At 39.3% G+C, this 20622-nt stretch overlaps 1 protein-coding gene across 1 annotated transcript in view; it reads left to right on the forward strand.

Moving 5' to 3' along the window:
• The window catches only part of PTBP3 (polypyrimidine tract binding protein 3), a 444692-nt gene that overhangs the window by 369832 nt on the left and 54238 nt on the right, over positions 1-20622 (forward strand). The window contains exons 9-11 of the mRNA XM_053700011.1: positions 13741-13877; positions 19207-19240; positions 20247-20339. Of these exons, the coding sequence (XP_053555986.1) occupies positions 13741-13877; positions 19207-19240; positions 20247-20339 (264 nt within the window). The remainder of the gene's footprint in view (positions 1-13740; positions 13878-19206; positions 19241-20246; positions 20340-20622) is intronic.

The following is a 20622-nucleotide window of genomic DNA, read 5'->3' on the forward strand; positions in this document are numbered from 1 at the left end:
TTTTCTGCATTTAACTTTTTATTAGGTTTTTCTCAGTTATCGGTCCTTGTAATTCTGTCCCTAAATCTGCTTTTGAAGCTGGATCATTTGAACATTTTACTACCAATATTAAATATTTATGTTGTTATATGCTAAGGTATTTCCTTCAGCAATCTCATGCTATGTATTTGTTTTAATACATTTCGACCATTACTACTACTGTTCTTGCTTCAGTGTTATTGCTCCCTCTGTTTATTCCTTACAGGAAGAATATACTGCTTTTTCTCCTTTTGAACTTAAAGGGACAGTATACACTCATTTTCATATAACTGCATGTAATAGATACTACTATAAAGAATAAGATGCACAGATACTGATATAAAAATCCAGTATAAAACGGTTTAAAAACTCACTTAGAAGCTCTCAGTTTAGCTCTGTTGAAAAGGTAGCTGGAAAGCCCACTGCAAGTAGGAGATAATACACTCCCCCTCCCCCTTCTTTTGCATATGAAAAGACCCTTTACACAAACAGGAGCAAGCTGGAGAAGGTAGCTGACGGTATTCTCATAAAACTTTGGGGCTTGGTTGAGAGTCTGAAAATCAAAGCAATGTTATTAAATATAAGCAAAACTATACATTTAAAAAAAAACAAAAAAAACTTTATGGGCTATATAAATAGATCATCTACAAAACATTTATGCGAAGACAAAATGAGTATAATGTCCCTTTAAGTCAAACAACAGTGCTGAAATGTTGGTGGTCATGCATAAAAGGTCAGTTCAGAATTTACCTTCTACTAGTTATTAGCCTGCTCTTGTTAATGTTTCTAGTTATGAGGCTGCTCTTCTGTGTGTGTTTTTTTCTTTGTTGATCAAAAGTCCTACTCTGATCATTTTACTTTCATCCCTTTATTACATTTTATGTTACGCATATTCATTCTGTTTTTAAGGGATTTTTGACTTTATTACTTAGAGGTTACATGATCCTAAAGTAGATGGGGATATACCAGTTAAATGTTGTATACTGTTTAATCCCTTGTGTGCTTCTTGTCCCTGTTACAGTCTCTGAGATTATATCCAGAAATCAGGTATTCCTTTTATTTAATCTCAAGTTTTAATAATTTGTATCCTTTTCAGGCTTCTATTATTGAGCTTTTGGAAGCTAGTCTCAAAATGGTTGAGGCCATTTTTACTCTGGGTGTATGTTCTAGCATTCCTTTGGAAGATGGTTCTTCCTTTATTCACCCTTTAGAAAGAAAGTTTATTTCCTTCCTTAGGAGGGTTTATTTGCAAGCAAGTTGCATTTTCAGTCCAGTGATATCTATTGCTGATGTGGCTGTTGCTTTATCTTTGTCTTTCCGGGCAGTTTTCGTTTGATTGTGCCAGTTGGATTTTTTTAAATCTCTTCTGTTGATTAAATGTACAAAAGCTTTCTTTTGTTGTCACTCGTTAATGCTAGAGTATGTCTTTAGCTGTCCTTTCTAGAAGCGCATTATATTTAGAATCTTGTCTTCTGACATGATTTCTAATACCAGACTTTTATCTCTTTACAGAGCAATTTTATTTGGTTCTGGTTTGGATTACGATTATTTCTATGATGTCTAGGGTTAAGGAGCTTTTCTTACTCAGGACTAGTAGTCCAAGGGTATATTTTAAGCTCAGATTTGTGTTTTGTCCCTTTAATTGGAACAGGGCTCAGAAATCTTTTTCAGAGTTCTGATGGTTCCGTCTGGAATAGAATGGGTTTTGATTAATGTTTCATTTCCTTACTGGATTTGAGCATTATACACTCTGCTTGCAAGGTTGCAAAGCTAGATACCAGGTCAATATATTTGCTCTGGGAATGCTGACAAGCTCATTGCCCATTAGTTGAATTGAAACAGGCCTAAGATGTTTAAGATCTTATTCCCCATTTAAGTTTGATTACAAGTGCACCCCTCGATTGAGAGGCTTTAGTAGGGGGTAGGTGGCTCCTTTTTCAGGAAGCTAGGTTTTAGTCTGTTCAGGTTCCTTGAATTCTTATTATAGTCTCAAGGATATCGAATAGGTTTCAGATCAAGGCCTCCCAAGAGAGGGTTGTTCCTAGGATCTCAGTAGGCTCAGGTAGATGGGTACTCAAACCTATCCATTGTTCCATAAATTGGAAGTAACATTTCTGATTTATTCTGATCTAGAAACTTTGAACAAGTTTCTCAAGTTCCTATTTTAAAAATTTAAACCATTTAGATTTTTCTGTGAGGTAAGTTTATGTCTCCAATAGATTTTAAGGATGCTTACCTTTTATGTTCTTATTTCTAGGAACTTCATCTGTTTCTGAGATTTGCTATTTTGGACAAGAACTTTCAGTTTGTTGCTCTTCTGTTGGGTATGGCTACAGAATATTCTCAAAGGTTCTGGATACCCTCTTATCTGAAATCCGTTCTCAGGGTATTGCAGTGTTTTGTCGCTTGTATGATATCTTGGTTCACATTCCATCTTTCCATTTAGCAGTATTTCTCTGCTGCATATAGACTGTTGTTTCTTTAACAACATGGTTGGAAAGTAATTTTTCCAAACAGTTTACAGGTTCCTCAGATAAAGGTTGCTTTTCTGATGGTTTTATAGATTTAGTTTCAATGAGTCTTTCTTTGGCAGCTCAAAGACAGTTGAAGCTGGGGGTTTGCCTGTTGGAACCTTCAGTCTCTGTTTTGTTCCCTTCAGTTGCTATTTGAATGGAGGTGTCAAATCTCATGTTTTTTTGTCTTGGTTGCTTTTCCGTTTTCTCGCTTCCATGAGTCCTCTTCAGCTTAGTATCTTTTTCCAATAAAACAGGGACCTATCTCGGTTAATCTGAGGATTTATTTACATTCCAGAACAAGTCTGTTTCTGTCTTGGTAGATGAGCTATTAGCTCTTTATGCAGGCGGCATCTTTTGTCTGTATTCTCTACAGAAGCAAGTTTTTTTCATAATGGGAGGGGCCAGGGCTGTATAGTTGGAAAACATTTTTTCCTTCCTGTTGGGAAATACAACATGTGACGGATACCCCGGCTACCCCGACTGGGTAGCTCCGCCAAACGGGTCCTGCTTCCTCCCTGCCGACTGCAGCTATGTAGCTGGCAAGTGACCACAGCCTGTAGCCACCCCTGATGCCCGACAACACCAGTACTCAGGGTCCCACCCTGTGGCAGACTCCGGCTACCCAGACTAGGTAGCTCTGCCAGAGGGTCCTTCCTCTGCCTGCAACAGGCTGCTATGTAGCCCAGGAAAGTGATTTTAGCAGGAGCCCACCCAAAGTACTAGACATAGTAGCATTCATGAAACAGGAACTGATTTTATTAAAAACACACACTCCTTTTATACACAAAGCTCATCTTGATAAGATACTGGACAATCCCACAATTTTCCCGCCATTCCTGCCCCTCCAGACAGACCGGCACCTCCATAGCAGCCACAGTCCCACAGAATCCCAGGACACAGGGGTGGCAGTTTTATGGTGATCCTGGGGGAGCGGCGGCACTTCCAGCGTATCCCCAGATGCCACAGTCCAAAAAGCGGCTTTATTTTTCACTGGGGATCGGAGATACAGCCCATTGAAATTATAGGTTTAGGGGTGTCAAGAAACCCTGATTCCCAAAGGAGCTCCCCTCTGGTAATTCCCCCACCTCTTGTCCTCCCTAGGGGCTACTAATCACCAAAAGAGCAGAGCTCTGGGGGCGGAGCCAGCAATGCACAGGAATGGTCGCAAGATTCAGAGCTCCGACATAGTTTCTATCTAATAATGACTTTACACCGGGATTTAACGTATGAACAGCTTTTGTCATCTCATGACTGCCCATCTAAAGCCTCATCTAATATACGGAGGACACTGCTTTCAGTTATTTATGTATTGGTTTTATGCTGGAACCAAAAATAGATAACCACCTACTCTGGAACTTTAAGGGCGGCGGCCATTTTATCACCCTCGTGGGAATACACTTGCTATGGCCGACACCCGCCTTATACTAGCCGAGATCGCTAGACTCCTAAATCACTGCCAAAAAAAGTTCTTCCCCACTTTGAATAGTGTCGCAAACTTAGCGGAGGATTGCGAGCCTGGGATTGTGCGGGTACTGAACTTAACTGAGGAAACTCCCACTAGAGGGGACATCTTGGGGCCACAACGTCTCCCGCACACTTCCAGGTTTCTATCACCTGTTCCGGAGACGCCCGGTAAGGCAGAGGAGAGCAACAGAGAAGCTGCAACACCCAGCACAATCTTCAAGGCTCACACGGAGGATGACACCGCTCAAACAGGCCAACCTAGACACAAGGCAAGTTATGGGGCGCGCGGGGTTGCACGGAGACAATGCTTCCCAATTCATTTCCCCCGGCATAACCTCTCTGAAGTCCGTGCAGACAAGGTAGCCTTCAGGAGCGGAGTACAGATATGGAAGAGAGGTATAGGGTAGAATGGACACACTTCTTCCCTTAGTCATCTGATTTGGAATTAACACCCAAGATGCACTTATACACTAAACTACCTCCCATGCTGTACATCTCTATCATATATGTCGGCACGGGAGTGCCGCATAGTCTGATGTATCACAACGTTAACACTTTACAAAGCACTTGCAGGGCCGAGACTTACCACGGAACCATATCTTAAACATACTTGCTATACATTAGCAGACACTACTGCGTGTTACCGGCCAACCATTAACTGTATATATACAACCCGGATCACCAAGATCTTCAGTGACAAGCGTCCTGACAGAAATCAGCTTTTGTATGCTTTTACTGTTCAATTGCCATGGGCTGTTGTCTACCTAGGGAACGGCAATAAGAGTTATCAATGCTGTTCAATTTCAATAACAATATGCACATGCTCCCATTGGTTGTGTGCATATTGTATTGGTTCGGAGAGCCAGCTAGAGTAGATATTACTCTGTGTAGTTATGCAATCTAACGTAGTATACCATTCTACTTTGCAGCCTATGTTATCATATGTTTATAAATGTTCTTGTTAGAGATTATTGAGGTAGAAGTTACTTCCTGTCATTTGCTTAAGGTTTTGCCAAGTCATAGATCCAGGGTACATAATAATGCTAACACCAATTATCAAGGTATACTTGTTGTATTAGATGTATTTCATGTAGATATACCTGTATTTTACTCATATTACTATTACTACACTTAATATTGGACACCATTATGTATGGGCAAACGTTTTCCTATGCAGTTTTGTCTCCCTTGGTTTGAGGCCCAGCCTCTTCTAGTATTTTCACAGACGATATATCTTTTATTCCCACAATACTACTAGCACCTACCAGGACTTGATTAGAGGCTTAGTGATTTGAATATAGAGCTTCATTTTTCTACAGCACGGGCGTGGCCAGCGGCCGAGGCTACGCCCGTATATTTATTAAGCCCTACCACATAGCTGTCATGTAATGCTCACCTGCTCTATCCTTCTTTTTTTTTGGTGCTACAGCTCCATTATTGTCATATAGTTTATGCAGAGTGTACCGTCCGTTCCCACACCAAACCCAACTAAAGGTCCCATATTATCCTAGGGGCAGTCTAGGATAGGCGAGCACATCGTATACTGCAATGGTCCCATTCTAACCCCTGTAATCTATTTTCGCATGCCTAGGGTATTCACCACATCTTAGCCAAATCAGGTCATATGGTTCGCTTGTGTAGCACTTATAGTATAGAGTACTGAATTTAACTTAAATTAATCTCCCAACTATTTGGAGCCTTGCTGATCTGAAATGAGATTAGAAGTTATAATCTCTTTATCATCGGGTTTGACGGCTTAGACCACATGTGTTTTACTAGGTGCTCCTCTGGTCTAGTTCATAGCTTAGAGCGCAAATTTTCAGCTTGCTGAGGTGCATATAGATATATTGAGATAAATAGTTCCAGTTAGGAGTCTACCATAACGTCTCTAATGCAGGCAGGCCCTGCATTAATATTATTATTTATACCTTTATTATGCACCCTATTTTGACTAAGCTCTACATACTATATCAGCCCTGCTAACATGGAATTTGTGGCTTTCTTGAGTCAGATATAACACTAACCTAATACATAATGAGAATATGAGTTACCCACTATTCTTCAAGAACCACCTCCCCCACTCCATCATCATTACAATGAGCATATCTCGGACCTGAGGTGGCGCCTAACATAACTTTTACAAATTGTCCGCCGTATGTAACTTCCCACCTCCCCCCCCCCACCCCCCCCCCCTTAATATATCTCCTATCTCTAGGAGAGGGAATTATGTGGTTTCTCTTGTTAATACCACACCTTATTTCCCCCCTTTTCTTTTACAATTACATCTTGTACTACAAAATTATATTAGCACTACTTTTCCCCCCTGACTGTGCAGGATCGATTAGTACTATCGTTTGCAGAGTCTTACTTACAGCTTTCTAATATTATACCACCCTGTTAAATTTACTTAATTAAGCGTGTTTCATACCAACCCTATAGCTCAATTAAACAAAAATCTGAGGTTTTCATGATGGGGTCCAAAAGGGGCCTCTTACCCTTGGAGTAACCTTCCGTTATATCTGTTTAATACTGTTTGTTATGAGGCCCAAGAGCGGCCGCTTAGATAAATATGAAGGTTCTATACTTTTATTGGCATTTCTGTGAAACACTGTATTATATGTCTTTTATCCATGTGGCAGATGAAGATGTTTTCCGTATGGCTTAGAGTGATTGAGACAACATGTAATGTTTATCAAACTAGAATTCACACATTGTACCCTGTTATAAGTCATTCTAGATTTCTACTGTATACTGCTGCAATCTTTTTTTTTTGTTTTTTTTTTTTTTGTTGTTGTTTGTATGCTAACTTTTCACCTCAATAAAAATTATTAAAAAAAAAAAAAAAAAAAAAAAAAAAAAAAGAGCGGAGCTCTGGGGCACATGGTTGCTGGAGCGACCAGGAGTAAAGTTAGTGGGTGTCCTTAGTGGGTTCATCCCAGTTTATCACTTTCCAATCGCACAATATAACCTTGGTTGCCTAGGGTGGAACGAGAAGTTCCTTGGCGATGAGAGAAGTATCTCAGATACTAGAGTGGGTGTGGACAATTGGGAAGCGGACTTCCTCAGCAGGCATCCTTTCACCCAGGGGAATGTTCTCTCCATCCTGAGGTGTTTGCAGAGATATGCAGCGAGTGGGGGATGCTGGAGATTGATCTCATGGCATCCTGCCTCAATACCAAGCTACCCAGGTACCGGTCGAGGAGCCATGGAGGTTCAGGCGCATATATCTTTTTCCTCCATTACAGCTTCTTCCTCGTGTGGTGGTTTGCATCAAGCAGGAGCAAGCATCAGTGATTCTGATTGCTCTGTTGTGGCCGTGAAGGACGTGGTTTGTGGATCTGTTAGGGATGTCCTCAACTCCTCAGTGGAGGTTACCTTGTCGCAGAGATCTGCTAATACAGGGTTCCTTCATTCATCAAAATCTAGATTCTCTGAAGCTGACTGCGTGGAGATTGAACGCTTAGCCAAGAGAGGGTTTTCTGAGAGTGTTATCGACACTCTGGTTCAAGCTTGTAAGCCAGTTACTTGTCGTATCTACCATAAAGTGTGAAGGACTTACTTGTACTGGTGTTAAGAGCGTGGCTTTTCCGGGCATAAGGTTAAGGTTGCCATAATTTTATCTTTTCTCCAGGATGGACTGGAGAAGGGTTTATCTGCTATTTCCCTGAATGGACAGATATCAGCCCTGTCTGTGTTAATGCACAAAAGATTGTCTGAGCTTCCGGATGTGCAGTCCTTTGTTAAGGCTCTGGCTAGGATCAGAACTGTTTTTAGATATGGGGCTCCGCCTTGGAGCCTCAATCTTGTTCTTAGTGTTTTTCAGCAGCCTCTGTTTGAGCCTATGCACACTGTTGACAATAAATTGTTATCTTGGAAACTTCTTTTTTTTTGTTGGCTATTGCCTCTGCGCACAGAGTTTCTGAGATTTGTGCTTTGCAATGTGTCCCCCCTTATCTGGTTTTTCATGCTGATTAGGCGGTTTTACGCACTAAACTAGAGTTCCTCCCTAAGGTGGTGTCAAATCGTAACATTAATCAAGAAATTGTTGTTTTGTTCCTTCCGTGTGTCCTAATCCTGCTTCAGCAAAGGATCATTTGCTTCACAATCTCTAGATGTGGCTCGTGCTTTGAAGTTCTATCTTCAGGCTACTAAGGATTTCAGACAATCTTCTTGTCATCTATACGGGGAAGCGTAAGGGGCAGAAAGCTACTATGATTTCCCTATCTTTCTGGTTGAGGAGTGTCATCCGCTTAGCTTATGAGACAGCGGGACGACAGCCTCCTGAGATGATAACGGCTTATTCCACTAGAGCAGTGGCTTTCTCCTGGGCTTTTAAGAACGAAGCCTCAATGGATCATATTTTTAAGGCGGCTACCTGGTCCTCCCTACACACTTTTTCTAAACTTTACAAGTTTGATGTGTTTGCTTCGGCTGAAGCAGCTTTCGGGAGAAAAGTTTTGCAGGCTGTGGTGCCCTCAGTATAGGGTCTGCCATTTTTTTTCTGTTCCCTCCCGTTATTCATTCAGTGTCCTCTGGAGCTTGGGTATAGTTTTCCCAAAAGTAAGGAATGAAGTCGTGGACTCTCCCTGCCTTATGGAAGAAAAACATAATTTATGCTTACCAGATAAATTCCTTTCCTGGCAGGGAGAGTCCACAACCCCGCCCGCAATTTATTTTTGTTGGGCGGCTCCCTTTTTTATATTATTTCTTCTGGCACCTTTATACCCTGATGTTTCTTCTACTTTTCCTTGTTCCCTCGGCAGAATGACGGGGGATAGGGGAAGTGGGAGGGATATTTAAGCCTTTGGCTGGGGTGTCTTTGCCTCCTTCTGGTGGCCAGGTGTTGTATTTCCCAACAGTAAGGAATGAAGTTGTGGAGTTTCCCTGCCAGGAAGGAAAGGAACTTATCTGGTAAGCATAAATTATGTTTTTCTTAGTCTTTGGTTCTTCCGTCTGGAAGAGTGGTCTTTTCATCTGGTTATGTTCTATCAGATAACAGATCTTTGGAGTCACCCAGAGAGAGTTTTGCAGGTTCCTCCTTTTGGGCATATGCTTCAGGTAGATATAAAACTACTCTTTATTGTGTTCCTCCTTATCTTATTTTTCATTAGAATAAGGTTATGTTTTCTGTCTTCATGTTTTGGATTCTGTCATAGCTTCGTACTGTTATGCTGACACTACTAAGGTTTTCTGGTCAGTTTGTTTGATCCGTTTGCTGGTTCTTGGAAGATCAGAGAATTTCTGCTGTTTTTTTTATTTCTTATTTGAAGCTTTAGATTCATAAAGTTTTCTTGGGGGCAGGTCAACCTCCACCTGGGTGACTTTATGCTATTTTTTTCAGACCAGATGCTATTTCTTGTGTTTTTAGAATGTTTTATCAGTGGGCTTGGTCTTCTTTGCATATTTTTTCTACTGTGTTAATGTTCTTGCTTCTCAGGGTAATTTGTATTGCCTTTTTAGGCTCTATTAGAGTTGTGGATTTAGTTTCTCAGTGAAAATTTATGTTTTTTTTAGATCTCACTCTTTTCAGTTTTTACTTGTGGACTCCACTGCTTGGGTATCAATTCCCAGGACTAATGGATCATGGACTCTCACCACCTGTTTGAAAGAAAACATAATTTATGCTTACCTGATAAATTAATTTATTTCATGGTAGTGAGAGTCCACAAGTATTTTTTCTGGGTTGTTTTTTTCCACACATCTTTTTTCTCTGCTCCTTTTTTGTTGGCTCTTATTACTTTTCCTTCCTCTTTGTGCTCAGCTGTACAGTGGACTGAGGTACTGGTAAGGTGGTAGGGGTTTTATAGAGTTCTTGAGGTTTGGGAATCTTTGCCTCCTCCTAGTGGTAGGGAAGGGTAATTCCTAGGAGTAATGTATCATGGACTCTCACCGCCATTAAATAAATTAATTTATCAGGTAAGCAAAAATTATGTTTTTCATGATATCTTTTCTAGATCACAGGTGAAAAAAATCAGCTGATGGGTGAGAGCAGGTTAGTTACCATGGTTACTGATCAGCAGTTTATTTTACCTTTGCTCTAGTTCAGGTATGATGAAAATCGGACTTGTTAAGGATACCTGATGACTGGAGTGGGAAAACACTGATCCAGAGGACAGCACCTCTTTTAAAGATCCAGAGGGCAGTAAACTAAGGTTTTAATAGGTGGTCCTTTTAGCTTGTAAGCATTCTTCTTCACCCTGCAGTAGGTGTGGCTTGTGTGACGGCAGCCATGTTGATCTGATGTGACAATTGCTTGGTAGTTGCTTCAGGAGATGCATTATCCGATGACATTCAGGACCGTGCTGCACTGCTTAAGTTTGCTAAGAGCTTTATTTGTGAAGAAATCAGACTTCCATTTCAGACAAATTTTCTTTTGTTTTTGGACTTTATAGTAAGTTTTAGAATAGTTTTGTTCTAGAATGTCATTTACTAAATGCAGTGTTGTGTGTGTGTGTGTGTGTTTTGGTGTTTTTGCTCTGACATACTATATCTGTAGGCTGTATTTTTCTCTTAGAGCCAAGATGGATGCAGACTTAGTCAAGCTCAATAAATACTTTATCATTTGTGTGATGGAAGTGACAAATATGTGTTTTTATGATTTCAGTTCTACATTATACAAATAATAACTTTCCAGCATCTTTTAAATCCAGTTGGGATAAATTTGCTAAACAACTCTGCTAGTAATACTTTTTAACTACAGCTTCAGTGCCTGTTAAATAGTCATCTGGCATTTCATATGTTCTTGTGAATGCTCTCTAGCCTGAAAAAACGTTTTAAAGGTTTAGTAAGATACATAAAAAGGAAGCTGAATCTGAGTTTTGCTTATTACAAGTCTGACTTTCTTCTCACTTATTTTATGAAGGGATTAAAAGGTTTCTTGGATTTTTAGTGTTAAGTGTGAACAGACACAAATGTTATTTAATACATATTAGTGGAGACTACATTTTTAAAACGCAAGTAAAAAGGATATTAAACAATATAAAATGTTTGATTGTGTAGTTGAAAAAACTTTTGCAATATACTAAATTCCACTATCTCTATAAAGTAATGTGTGCCACGCTGGAACTTAAGTTTTCCCAATATCTATATTTAGTGCTGGTGACAATTAGCGACAGATAAAAAAACAGGCAATAAAGGATACACTCCAAGAAAGGGTGTGTGGTACTTAGCAATATCTGGAATAGCGATGAATAGAAAACTAGTTTAAACATGGAGTTCACTTTACTTTATAGAAACTAAACTTTTACACTTATATTTCCAATATTTAAACAACTAATATAATTGTAAAAAAATATATCTACATATTATTGTAAGGCCAATCACTGCTTTGAATACATTATTATGTCTAACATCCCATTAAAGGGACAGCAAACCCCAACATTTTATTTCATGATTAGAACATACAAATTTAAACAAGTTTCCAAATTACTTCTATTATTACGTTTGCTTAATTATCTTGTTATCCTTTGCTGAAGAAGCAGGATTGTACTACTGGCAGCTATCTGAACATATCTAGTTAGCCAATCAGAAGAGACAAATGTGTGCAGGCACCAATTATCAGCTAACTCCCACTACTGTAGAATAGGTGTGTATTATTTTTCTACAAGGGATACCAAGAGAACAAAGCACATTTGAAAATAAAAGTGAATTTAAGAGTCTCAAAATGACATGCTCTATCTGAATCATACAAGTTTAATTTTGACTTCCATATCCCTTTAAGGAACATAACATTCTCACAGACTTTAAAAAAGGTTAAACCATTTTTTTGGTTGGTAAAACTACTAAAGTGCTAGATCTCTACCTTTTTATTTTTTAAAGTACTTTGAAAATTAAAAACACAATAATCTTTTTTTTCCCCCAATTGTTTGTCAGGTTGTATCGTTGATAGGCTACTTCAGTCAACTTGCTTCTAGTCAAAACTCTACAGATTTGCACAACCAACATTGTTATATTAATATACTTTATTAACTCTAAATCTCTGCCTGTTTCAAAGCCCCTGCAGGCCGCCTTTATCTTAGTGCATTTTATTAGCTTTTCATAGGAAGACAGTGCTGGTGCATGTGTGCTATATAGATAACATTGTGCTTACCCCTGTGCAGTTACGCATGAGCCAGCACTGATTGGCTAAAATGCAAGTTTGTAGATAGCACTAAGATAAGGGGGCAGTCTGCAGAGGCTTAGATACAAGGTAGTGACATTGGTAAAAAGTATATTAATATGACTGTGTTGATTATGCAAAGCTGGGTAACAGGAAATAAAGGGATTATCTATTTTTTAGAAAGTAAAAATTTGAAAGTAGACTGTCCCTTTGATATTTACCTTGCTTTTAAAAGCACCAAATAAAAGCATTCCTCTATTTGGCTTCCACTGCCCTCTGAATGTATTTTTCTACAAATTATGGTGGCATCTACTCTAGATTGGCTGCAGGCTTACCCCAGCCCAAAAGGGGTGTGCATCTGGAGTACTAGAAAATCAATGTATTAAAATTTACTGATGCCCTTTTTAAAATACTGTTTACATTTAAAAAAATGTCTTATAAGCAATAAATATGTAAGCTCAAAACTGTATCTTTGCCCATTCATGTGGTTTGCATTTTTGTAGTGTATTCGGTATACATGTATATGAATAAATCTTTGGAAGAGTAGTGCCAGAGTAATCATTCAGTCAATTCAAATAATTATTTATGTATTGTCTTGAATAGCAATAAATGATAGATGGATTATGATGCTTTTGCCTTAGTAGAAGGTACACACAATCCAAATTAAAATATAAAACTGCTAGTTATACTAGTATTGCTATACACTAGCAGATACTGTAAAATGAACAGTTTAGATTCTATTTACATACATATTATTTTACAGAACACGGTCTTTGAAGAATCCTCTATTCGATGTAATGCCATTTTAAATGTCCTTTCTATAGTTTCAATATTTTTTTAAAGGAAGCTGCAGATATCATGTGATGTTACTAATGTGCTTGTATAACCAACATAATAATTAGTGAAAACTTCCTAAAAAAATAGAAGCTCTTGCAGAACCTAGCAGCCATGAAACTAAAATAATGCTGATCTTTTTGAATGTTCTGTTAAATATAGAATAGTTCTGAAAACAAATTTGAGAGCAATTCCTCTTTCTTCATGTAACCTTAGATAACTCTTATTCTCTTATGTTCAGACACTGCTGTTATTATATATGTGGTAACGGATCTCATATTAGTGATAGTTTGCTACCCGTTTGAATATGATGGTTGTTTTTGTTGGTTTTTTTTTTCTTTAGTTCTATGGACTTGCAGAACGTCAACTTTATTGTTGAAATAAACACTTTTTTTTTAAAGGATAGGGAGAGTCCACAAGATTATAATGTGGGATTACTTTCCCTGTATTCTCGTGATATTCTATGTTGAAGAGATACCTAGGTAGGCAGCTGGAGCATGGCAGGAAATAGGGCTGCCATCTAGTGCTCTTGCAAATGGTTAATATACTTGCAAAACTGTTGCCATATAGTGCTCCAGACATGTCGTCACACCTTCACTTTTTTCAACAAAAGATACCAGGAGAACGAAGAATATTTGATAACAGAAGTAAATTATAAGGTTGTTTAAAATTGCATGCTCTATCTGAATCACAAACCTAAAACTATAACCATTATTTACAGTTAGATTGTTGATGTAGTAGACTATACATTTATGTTTATTATATTTTGTTTCCATACATATGCTTTAAAGATTTTTTTTTCTTTTTAAGGCCTTTCTGTTTCTGGTGTTCCGGGGGCACTTGGTCCTCTTGCACTCACCACCTCTATCACCGGACGTATGGCATTTCCTGGCATGACTGCTATGCCCGGTCACTCGGTTCTTTTGGTTAGCAACCTAAATCCAGATGTAAGTTTACCTGTCTAATGCTTTAAGTCTTCTGGAATGAACACAGTATTCATGTTTGCCACCACAAAACTCGCAGTTTAGTAAAATGTTTTTTTCTGACAGTTTAGTTGTGCTTTAAATTACTTAACCTCTGCTATCAATCTGCTTAGCGCACTGCCAACATGTTAATTCACATTTACACAGCAAATTAAATCCTTGTAAAATACTTCAATCTTATTAACAGTAAAAAAAAAAAAAAGTACATTGCGTAGAAGCGAACAATACATTGTGTTGTCAGGGAGCGCTTATTTGACAAATAAAGTCCAAAATGTTTGTTCTCATATCCATGCAAAACAAAAATAGGTTTATACATTATGGGCTAGATTAAGAGTGTAGTGTTATTTAACGCTCCCGCTCAAGTGTTAACTGTGCTAGAAATAACATTTTTGCGCACATCGTGTTGCGTTCGTATTATGAATTGAAAGTAATCTGTTTTCACTTTTGTGCTAACCCGATGAGTGCAAGAAGCTGAACTTAAAATATCACGTGCGCGTTCACATATTCCCCCATAGAAGTAAATGGAGCTAAAAAAGCCTGGTGTAGTAGATCTACATACACCGACATTCACTTCAGCTACTGTGAGGCAAAGTGATTCTGAGAAGCATGAACACTCGCAGGTGCTGCCCAGGGGCCATGTACAAGGGGATTTTGGCGGTCCTATCCGCTCTACTTCTGGATTGTGTCTGCAGTTAATCTGCAATGTGCTATACTGGGGTGTTCTGTACCACCTGGCCGCAGTCAGCCTCTGCTTCACCCTCAGGCCTCATTCTGCGGCCGACAGTAGCGCTGAGGCTGCCTAGCCTACCCAGCTCCCAGGCAACCTTTGGATCTGGCAGATTAGGTGCATTGTGCTGATCTTGCTCCACATTGCAGCAATCCTTGTAGGAGGGAAGGTACGGGTCGTTCCGGATGTCTATTAGACCTTATACACAGAACCCCCAGACTGTGCCTTGCTATGCTGCTCAGATTATGGCGCCACAGAGACTCTTTTTATACTTACACAGGGATGGCCGCAATGTGGAGCAAGATCAGCACACTGCACCTAATCTGCCAGATCCAAAGGTCGCCTTGGAGCTGGGTAGGCTAGGCAGCCTCAGCGCTAGTGTCGCCCGCAGGCTGAGGCCTGATGGTGAAGCAGAGGCTGAGTGCGGCCAGAAGGTACAGAACACCCCAGTATAGCACACCCTGCAATACTGTAGGAGGGAAGGTACGGGCCGTTACGAATGTCTATTAGATAGACAAACTACGGATTTAAGCATACCTCTGATCCGTGTGATAGCTTCATGTCAGAGGCAAGCTGTCTTGATCCATCCAGGACTTTAAAGCTGCTACATGCTTCTTGATGGCACCACTCTACTCCCCACACCCCCTGCTTCCTCATGCAATAAACAGTTACAGCCTGCGTGCACAGGAAAATCTTCAATGATGTTTAAAAATAAAGAGATAGGACACTTGTATATAGAAAATAGCAGGGAATTGTTCTAAGTCGTTCTTTGGAGCTCTGTGGACGCGGTAATCATTCTAGTGTAAATTGTGATTGTGCTCAATCCATCATGTTTATTTTCAACTTGTAATATGAGCGGTAAACCCGACTAGCGCAAACACCTGCAATAAACCCCTTTTTGCTTGTGCATAACTGTTAGCACTCCACTATGGCCCTATATGTTGAGGTAGACAGTAGAAAAGTGTTGTAGATGGAAGGAACATCAATATAATTTTCCTTTTCAAAGAACTATTTAGTTGTTGATAAACCCATCATGTTTGCTCAGTGGCTTAACTCTTTATAGCCCAAATTATTGGTAAGTAAGTAATCGTAAAATGAGAATGATGGCTTTTTACATACTGATAGTTTGCGTTGTGAAATGTACACAATTTTTGGGTAATTTAAACAAAAAATATTCCCCCACCAGCCCCTCTTAAACAACTTTTTTTTTTTTTATCTGGTGATGTTTCTGGTGGCCGCCCAAACACATGTGTAATGTGCTGACGTGCCTGACAGGAGTGACACATAATTTCTTGCCATATTCATGCGCAGTTCATCTTCCTTTTAGGGAACCAGTATTACCTACATTAGCATTAGTCATCAGTGGGTGGGACCATTCTATACACTTCTACACTGCAGAAAGGGAAATGGAAGGAGGCAAAAGGAATTGTTTATTACAAACATGATTTGTTTAACTAGTCACATGATGCGTAACTAGGGCTGCTGAATGGGTAAGCTCCTTACAAGCAGTGCTCCATGGATCCCAAGCATTACTTTGTAGGGGTTAAAAACACAGTAGTGTAGGGTTGATGGTCTTAAAATTACATTGTCTAACAAATTAGAGCTTGTAATTTTTTGACAATTTTGACCCTTTAATTTTATACTTTATTGGAAATGTGGGCAGACTTGTTGGGCTTATGGTTCTTTTCTGACATCAAAATCTGTTTCTATGAGACCTTGTGTCTTGAAAATTGAAGCAGGGATCATTTATATTAACGTATTCAATATGTATTAAAATAAAAATCAACTAATGTATTTTAGAATAACATACTAACTTTAAATGCATCTAGCAGAGAAGGTTCATTTAAAAGTAAATGGAAAGTAATCTACAAAACCTTAATGTTCAAAGCCTTAATGTTTAAAGAAGGAGATTTTCTTTTACAAGATATGACGAGTCTACGGATTTCATCCTTACTTGTGGGATTAAACCTCCTGCCAGCAGGAAGTGGCAAAGAGCACCACAGCAGAGCTGTATATATAGCTCCTCCCATCCCCTCCTCCCTCAGTCATTCTCTTTGCCTGTGTTAATGTAGAAAGAGGTAAAGTGAGGTGTTAGTTTAGATTCTTCAATCAATAAGTTTTTTATTTTAAAAATGGTGCCAGAGAGTACTATTTTTCTCAGGGAGAAATCGTCTGTGTATACCTTTCCAAGAGGAGTGGAGACATTTCTTTATTTCTGCCCTGATGATGATGATCTTAGCAAACGTTATCTAAGATCCACTCTGGTTCTCACAGAGCAACTGAAGGTAGTGTAAAGAGAAATCTTCAGCGTGGAGAACGATGTCATGCTACAAGCAGCATTGAGGTATGTTCAGTTTTTTGTTTTCTGGGGAGACTTGATACATCAGAACAGACTGACTATATCCCTAACTGGGGAGGGGTAAGCAGTATGCACTTTAGAAAATGGTGTACCTGGATTCCCTGTTAAAATTTATTATATTATTAAGTGCGGTATATCACTTTAAGAATATTTTGTGGGCTGACGTTGGGAGATGCGGCTGGTTTTTTATTGCTGTTAACACTTACAATATGAAGCGCTTATTGCGCAGGATGTATTTGTGGAATACATAACTTAATAAGGACCGACATGTTTGGGTTGTCAACTACCCATGCGGGTCTCGGTAGGATAGGAGTTACGCCCATGGTGGGCGGGGACAACTGGGAGGCGGATTTTTTAAGCAGACAGACGTTTCATCCGGGTTAATGGGAACTTCATTCGGAGGTCTTTGCCAACCTGATCCTCAGGTGGGGCAGACCGGAATTGGATCTGATGGCGTCTTGTCAGAATGCCAAGCTTCCAAGATATGGATCCAGGTCGAGGGATCCTCAGGCCGAACTGATAGATGCCTTGGCAGTGCCTTGGTCGTTCAACCTAGCTTATGTGTTTCCACCGTTTGCTCTCCTTCCCCGGATGATTGCTCGGATCAAACAGGAGAGGGCTTCAGTAATTCTAATCGCGCCTGCGTGGCCTCGCAGGACTTGGTATGCTGATCTAGTGGACATGTCCTCTCTGCCGTCGTGGAAGCTTCCATTGAGGCAGGACCTTCTCATTCAGGGACCCTTCCATCATCCAAATCTAGTTTCTCTGCAGCTGACTGCTTGGAGATTGAACGCTTGATTTTATCTAAGCGGGGGTTCTCTGATTCGGTCATTGATACTTTGATTCAGGCACATAAGCCTGTCACTAGAAAAATCTACCATAAGATATGGCGTAAATATCTTTATTGGTGCGAATCCAAGGGCTACTCATGAAGTAGAGTTAGGATTCCCAGAATGCTGTCTTTCCTCCAAGAAGGATTGGAGAAAGGGTTATCAGCAAGTTCCTTAAAGGGACAAATATCTGCTTTGTCAATTTTACTACACAAACGTTTGGCGGATGTTCCAGACGTTCAGTCTTTTTGTCAGACTCTGACCAGAATCAAGCCTGTGTTTAGACCAATTGCTCCACCCTGGAGTTTGAATTTAGTTCTTAATGTTCTTCAAGGGGTTCCGTTTGAACCCATGCATTCCATAGATATTAAGTTGTTATCTTTGAAAGTTTTATTTTTGGTTGCTATTTCTTCTGCTCGAAGAGTTTCTAAACGTTACAATGTGACTCGCCTTATCTTATTTTCTTCTAAGAAGGAGCGTCTGTTGCATAACTTGGACGTGGTCCGTGCCCTGTAGTTTTACTTACAGGCGACAAAGGAATTCCGTCAATCATCTTCATTATTCATTGTGTTTTCTGGAAAGCGTAGGGGCCAGAAAGCTACGGCTACCTCTTTCTTTTTGGCTGAAGAGTATCATCCGTCTGGCATATGAGACTGCTGGACAGCAGCCTCCTGAAAGAATTACGGCTCATTCTACTAGGGCTGTGGCTTCCTCATGGGCAAAAACGATGCTTCTGTTGAACAGATTTGCAAGGCTGCAACTTGGTTGTCTCTTCACACTTTTTCCAAATTTTACAAATTTGATACTTTTGCTTCTTCTTAGGCTATTTTTGGGAGAAAGGTTCTTCAAGCAGTGGTGCCTTCCGTTTAGGTTCATGTCTTGTCCCTCCCTTTCATCCGTTTCCTATTGCTTTGGTATTGTATCCCACAAGAAAGGATGAAATCCGTGGACTCGTCATATCTTGTAAAAGAAAAGGAAATTTATGCTTACCTGATAATTTTTTATTTTTTTTACGATATGACGAGTCCACGGCCCACCCTGTCATTTCTAAGACAGGTATGTACTTATTTTATTAAGCTTCAGTCACCTCTGCACCTTTGGCTTTTCCTTTCTCTTCCTAATTTCGGTCGAATGACTGGGGGGGGGAGGGGAAGGGAGGACCTATATATACAGCTCTGCTGTGGTGCTCTTTGCCACTTCCTGCTGGCATGAGGTTTAATCCCACAAGTAAGGATGAAATCCGTGGACTCGTCATATCGTAAAAAGAAATAAATTTATCAGGTAAGCATAAATTTCCTTTTTTTTTTAATTAATCAATTTTAGTTAATAATAATATTAAGATCAACTGTTCTTATACTTATTATCTTTATTTTACAGGTTATAGTACCTCATGGGCTCTTTATCTTGTTTGGTAAGCTATACAGTAGACTTTTTTTTTCCTTTGTATGTTTGAGTCTTCCAAATTAAAGACATTACAATTGCATGAACTATCCATAGACATAATATCATAGAAATAATATCAGGTAAATGTAAGTTCCCATGGGAATAGGGCCCTCAATTCTTCCTGTATTTGTCTAATTTTGTCTTGTCTCTTACAAGTATTGTATCATTGTTTTACTTGTATCAATTGTACCCATGGACAGGGCTGCGTAATATGTTGGCGCTTTATAAAGTAAAATAATAACAAGAAATGGTAGCTCCGGTCCAATATTCAGGGGCTTAACTATAATGGTTCTCTCTAACATAATGTTCCTTAAACGAATATATTATAGAAAACACAGAATGAATTTGATGAGCACGGTGTCCCAGCATCATTTAGGTAAAGAGAACTTGTAGATAAGTTTTATCAGTGAGATCTTGAAGTTTAAGAAAAAAGATAGGGTGTCCCTTAAAAGGGAAATGCAAGTCAAGATTAAACTTTCATGGTTCATATAGAGCATACCATTTTATGTAACTTTTCTTTTTACTTCTATTATAAAATGTAATTTGTTCTCTAGGTATTATTTGTCGAAAACATACCTAGGTAGGTCAGGAGCAATAATGCACTACTGGGATCTTGCTGGGTTATACACATATACCTCTTGTCTTTGGCTCACCAGATGTGCTTGGCTAGGTCCTAGTAGTGCACTGCTGCTCAGGAGCTTAACTTTGTGTTTAACTCCTTTGCAATGGTTAAAGACAGTTACCAGCAAGTGCAATAATAAAACACATTAGAGCATTTTCTTTTTGCATCTTTATGTCCCTTTAAAATACTCTGTATAACCTATAAATTAAGTATTCGGACAACTTTAGTGTGGTGAAAATGTTGTGAAGTTTGTTTTTGATATAAAAATGTTCACTTTACAACCCAATCCAACAGCAAGTCCATGGCTATCATTTGAATACTGCAGAACTGATCAGTTGTTTAATTTATTAAGGGGTCTATGGGGATGTCCAGCGCGTGAAGATACTGTTTAACAAAAAGGAGAATGCTTTGGTGCAGATGTCAGATGCAAATCAAGCACAACTTGGTAAGTTACTATTAATGTTACAGTGTTATAAAGAGCCATTCAGCTTTTTGTACCTTATTTAATTGTGCACAGTCATAATGAAAGGCAGTCATTTCATCTAACTGATGTTAGCGCTAATCATTTTTTCTTTCTAAAAGTCTGATTACTAAGTGTGCAAGTGAAAGCTCAGAAAACAGCACTTTCCTCATGCCCCCTTAATCTCATGTACAGTACTGGATCTTGTCCTCATTCTTCAAAGGCCGCTGTTTAAGAATACTCATTTTTAATGAACCATTTGTACTGG

Source organism: Bombina bombina, chromosome 2 (genome assembly GCF_027579735.1).
Source record: "Bombina bombina isolate aBomBom1 chromosome 2, aBomBom1.pri, whole genome shotgun sequence".
NCBI lineage: Eukaryota > Metazoa > Chordata > Amphibia > Anura > Bombinatoridae > Bombina > Bombina bombina.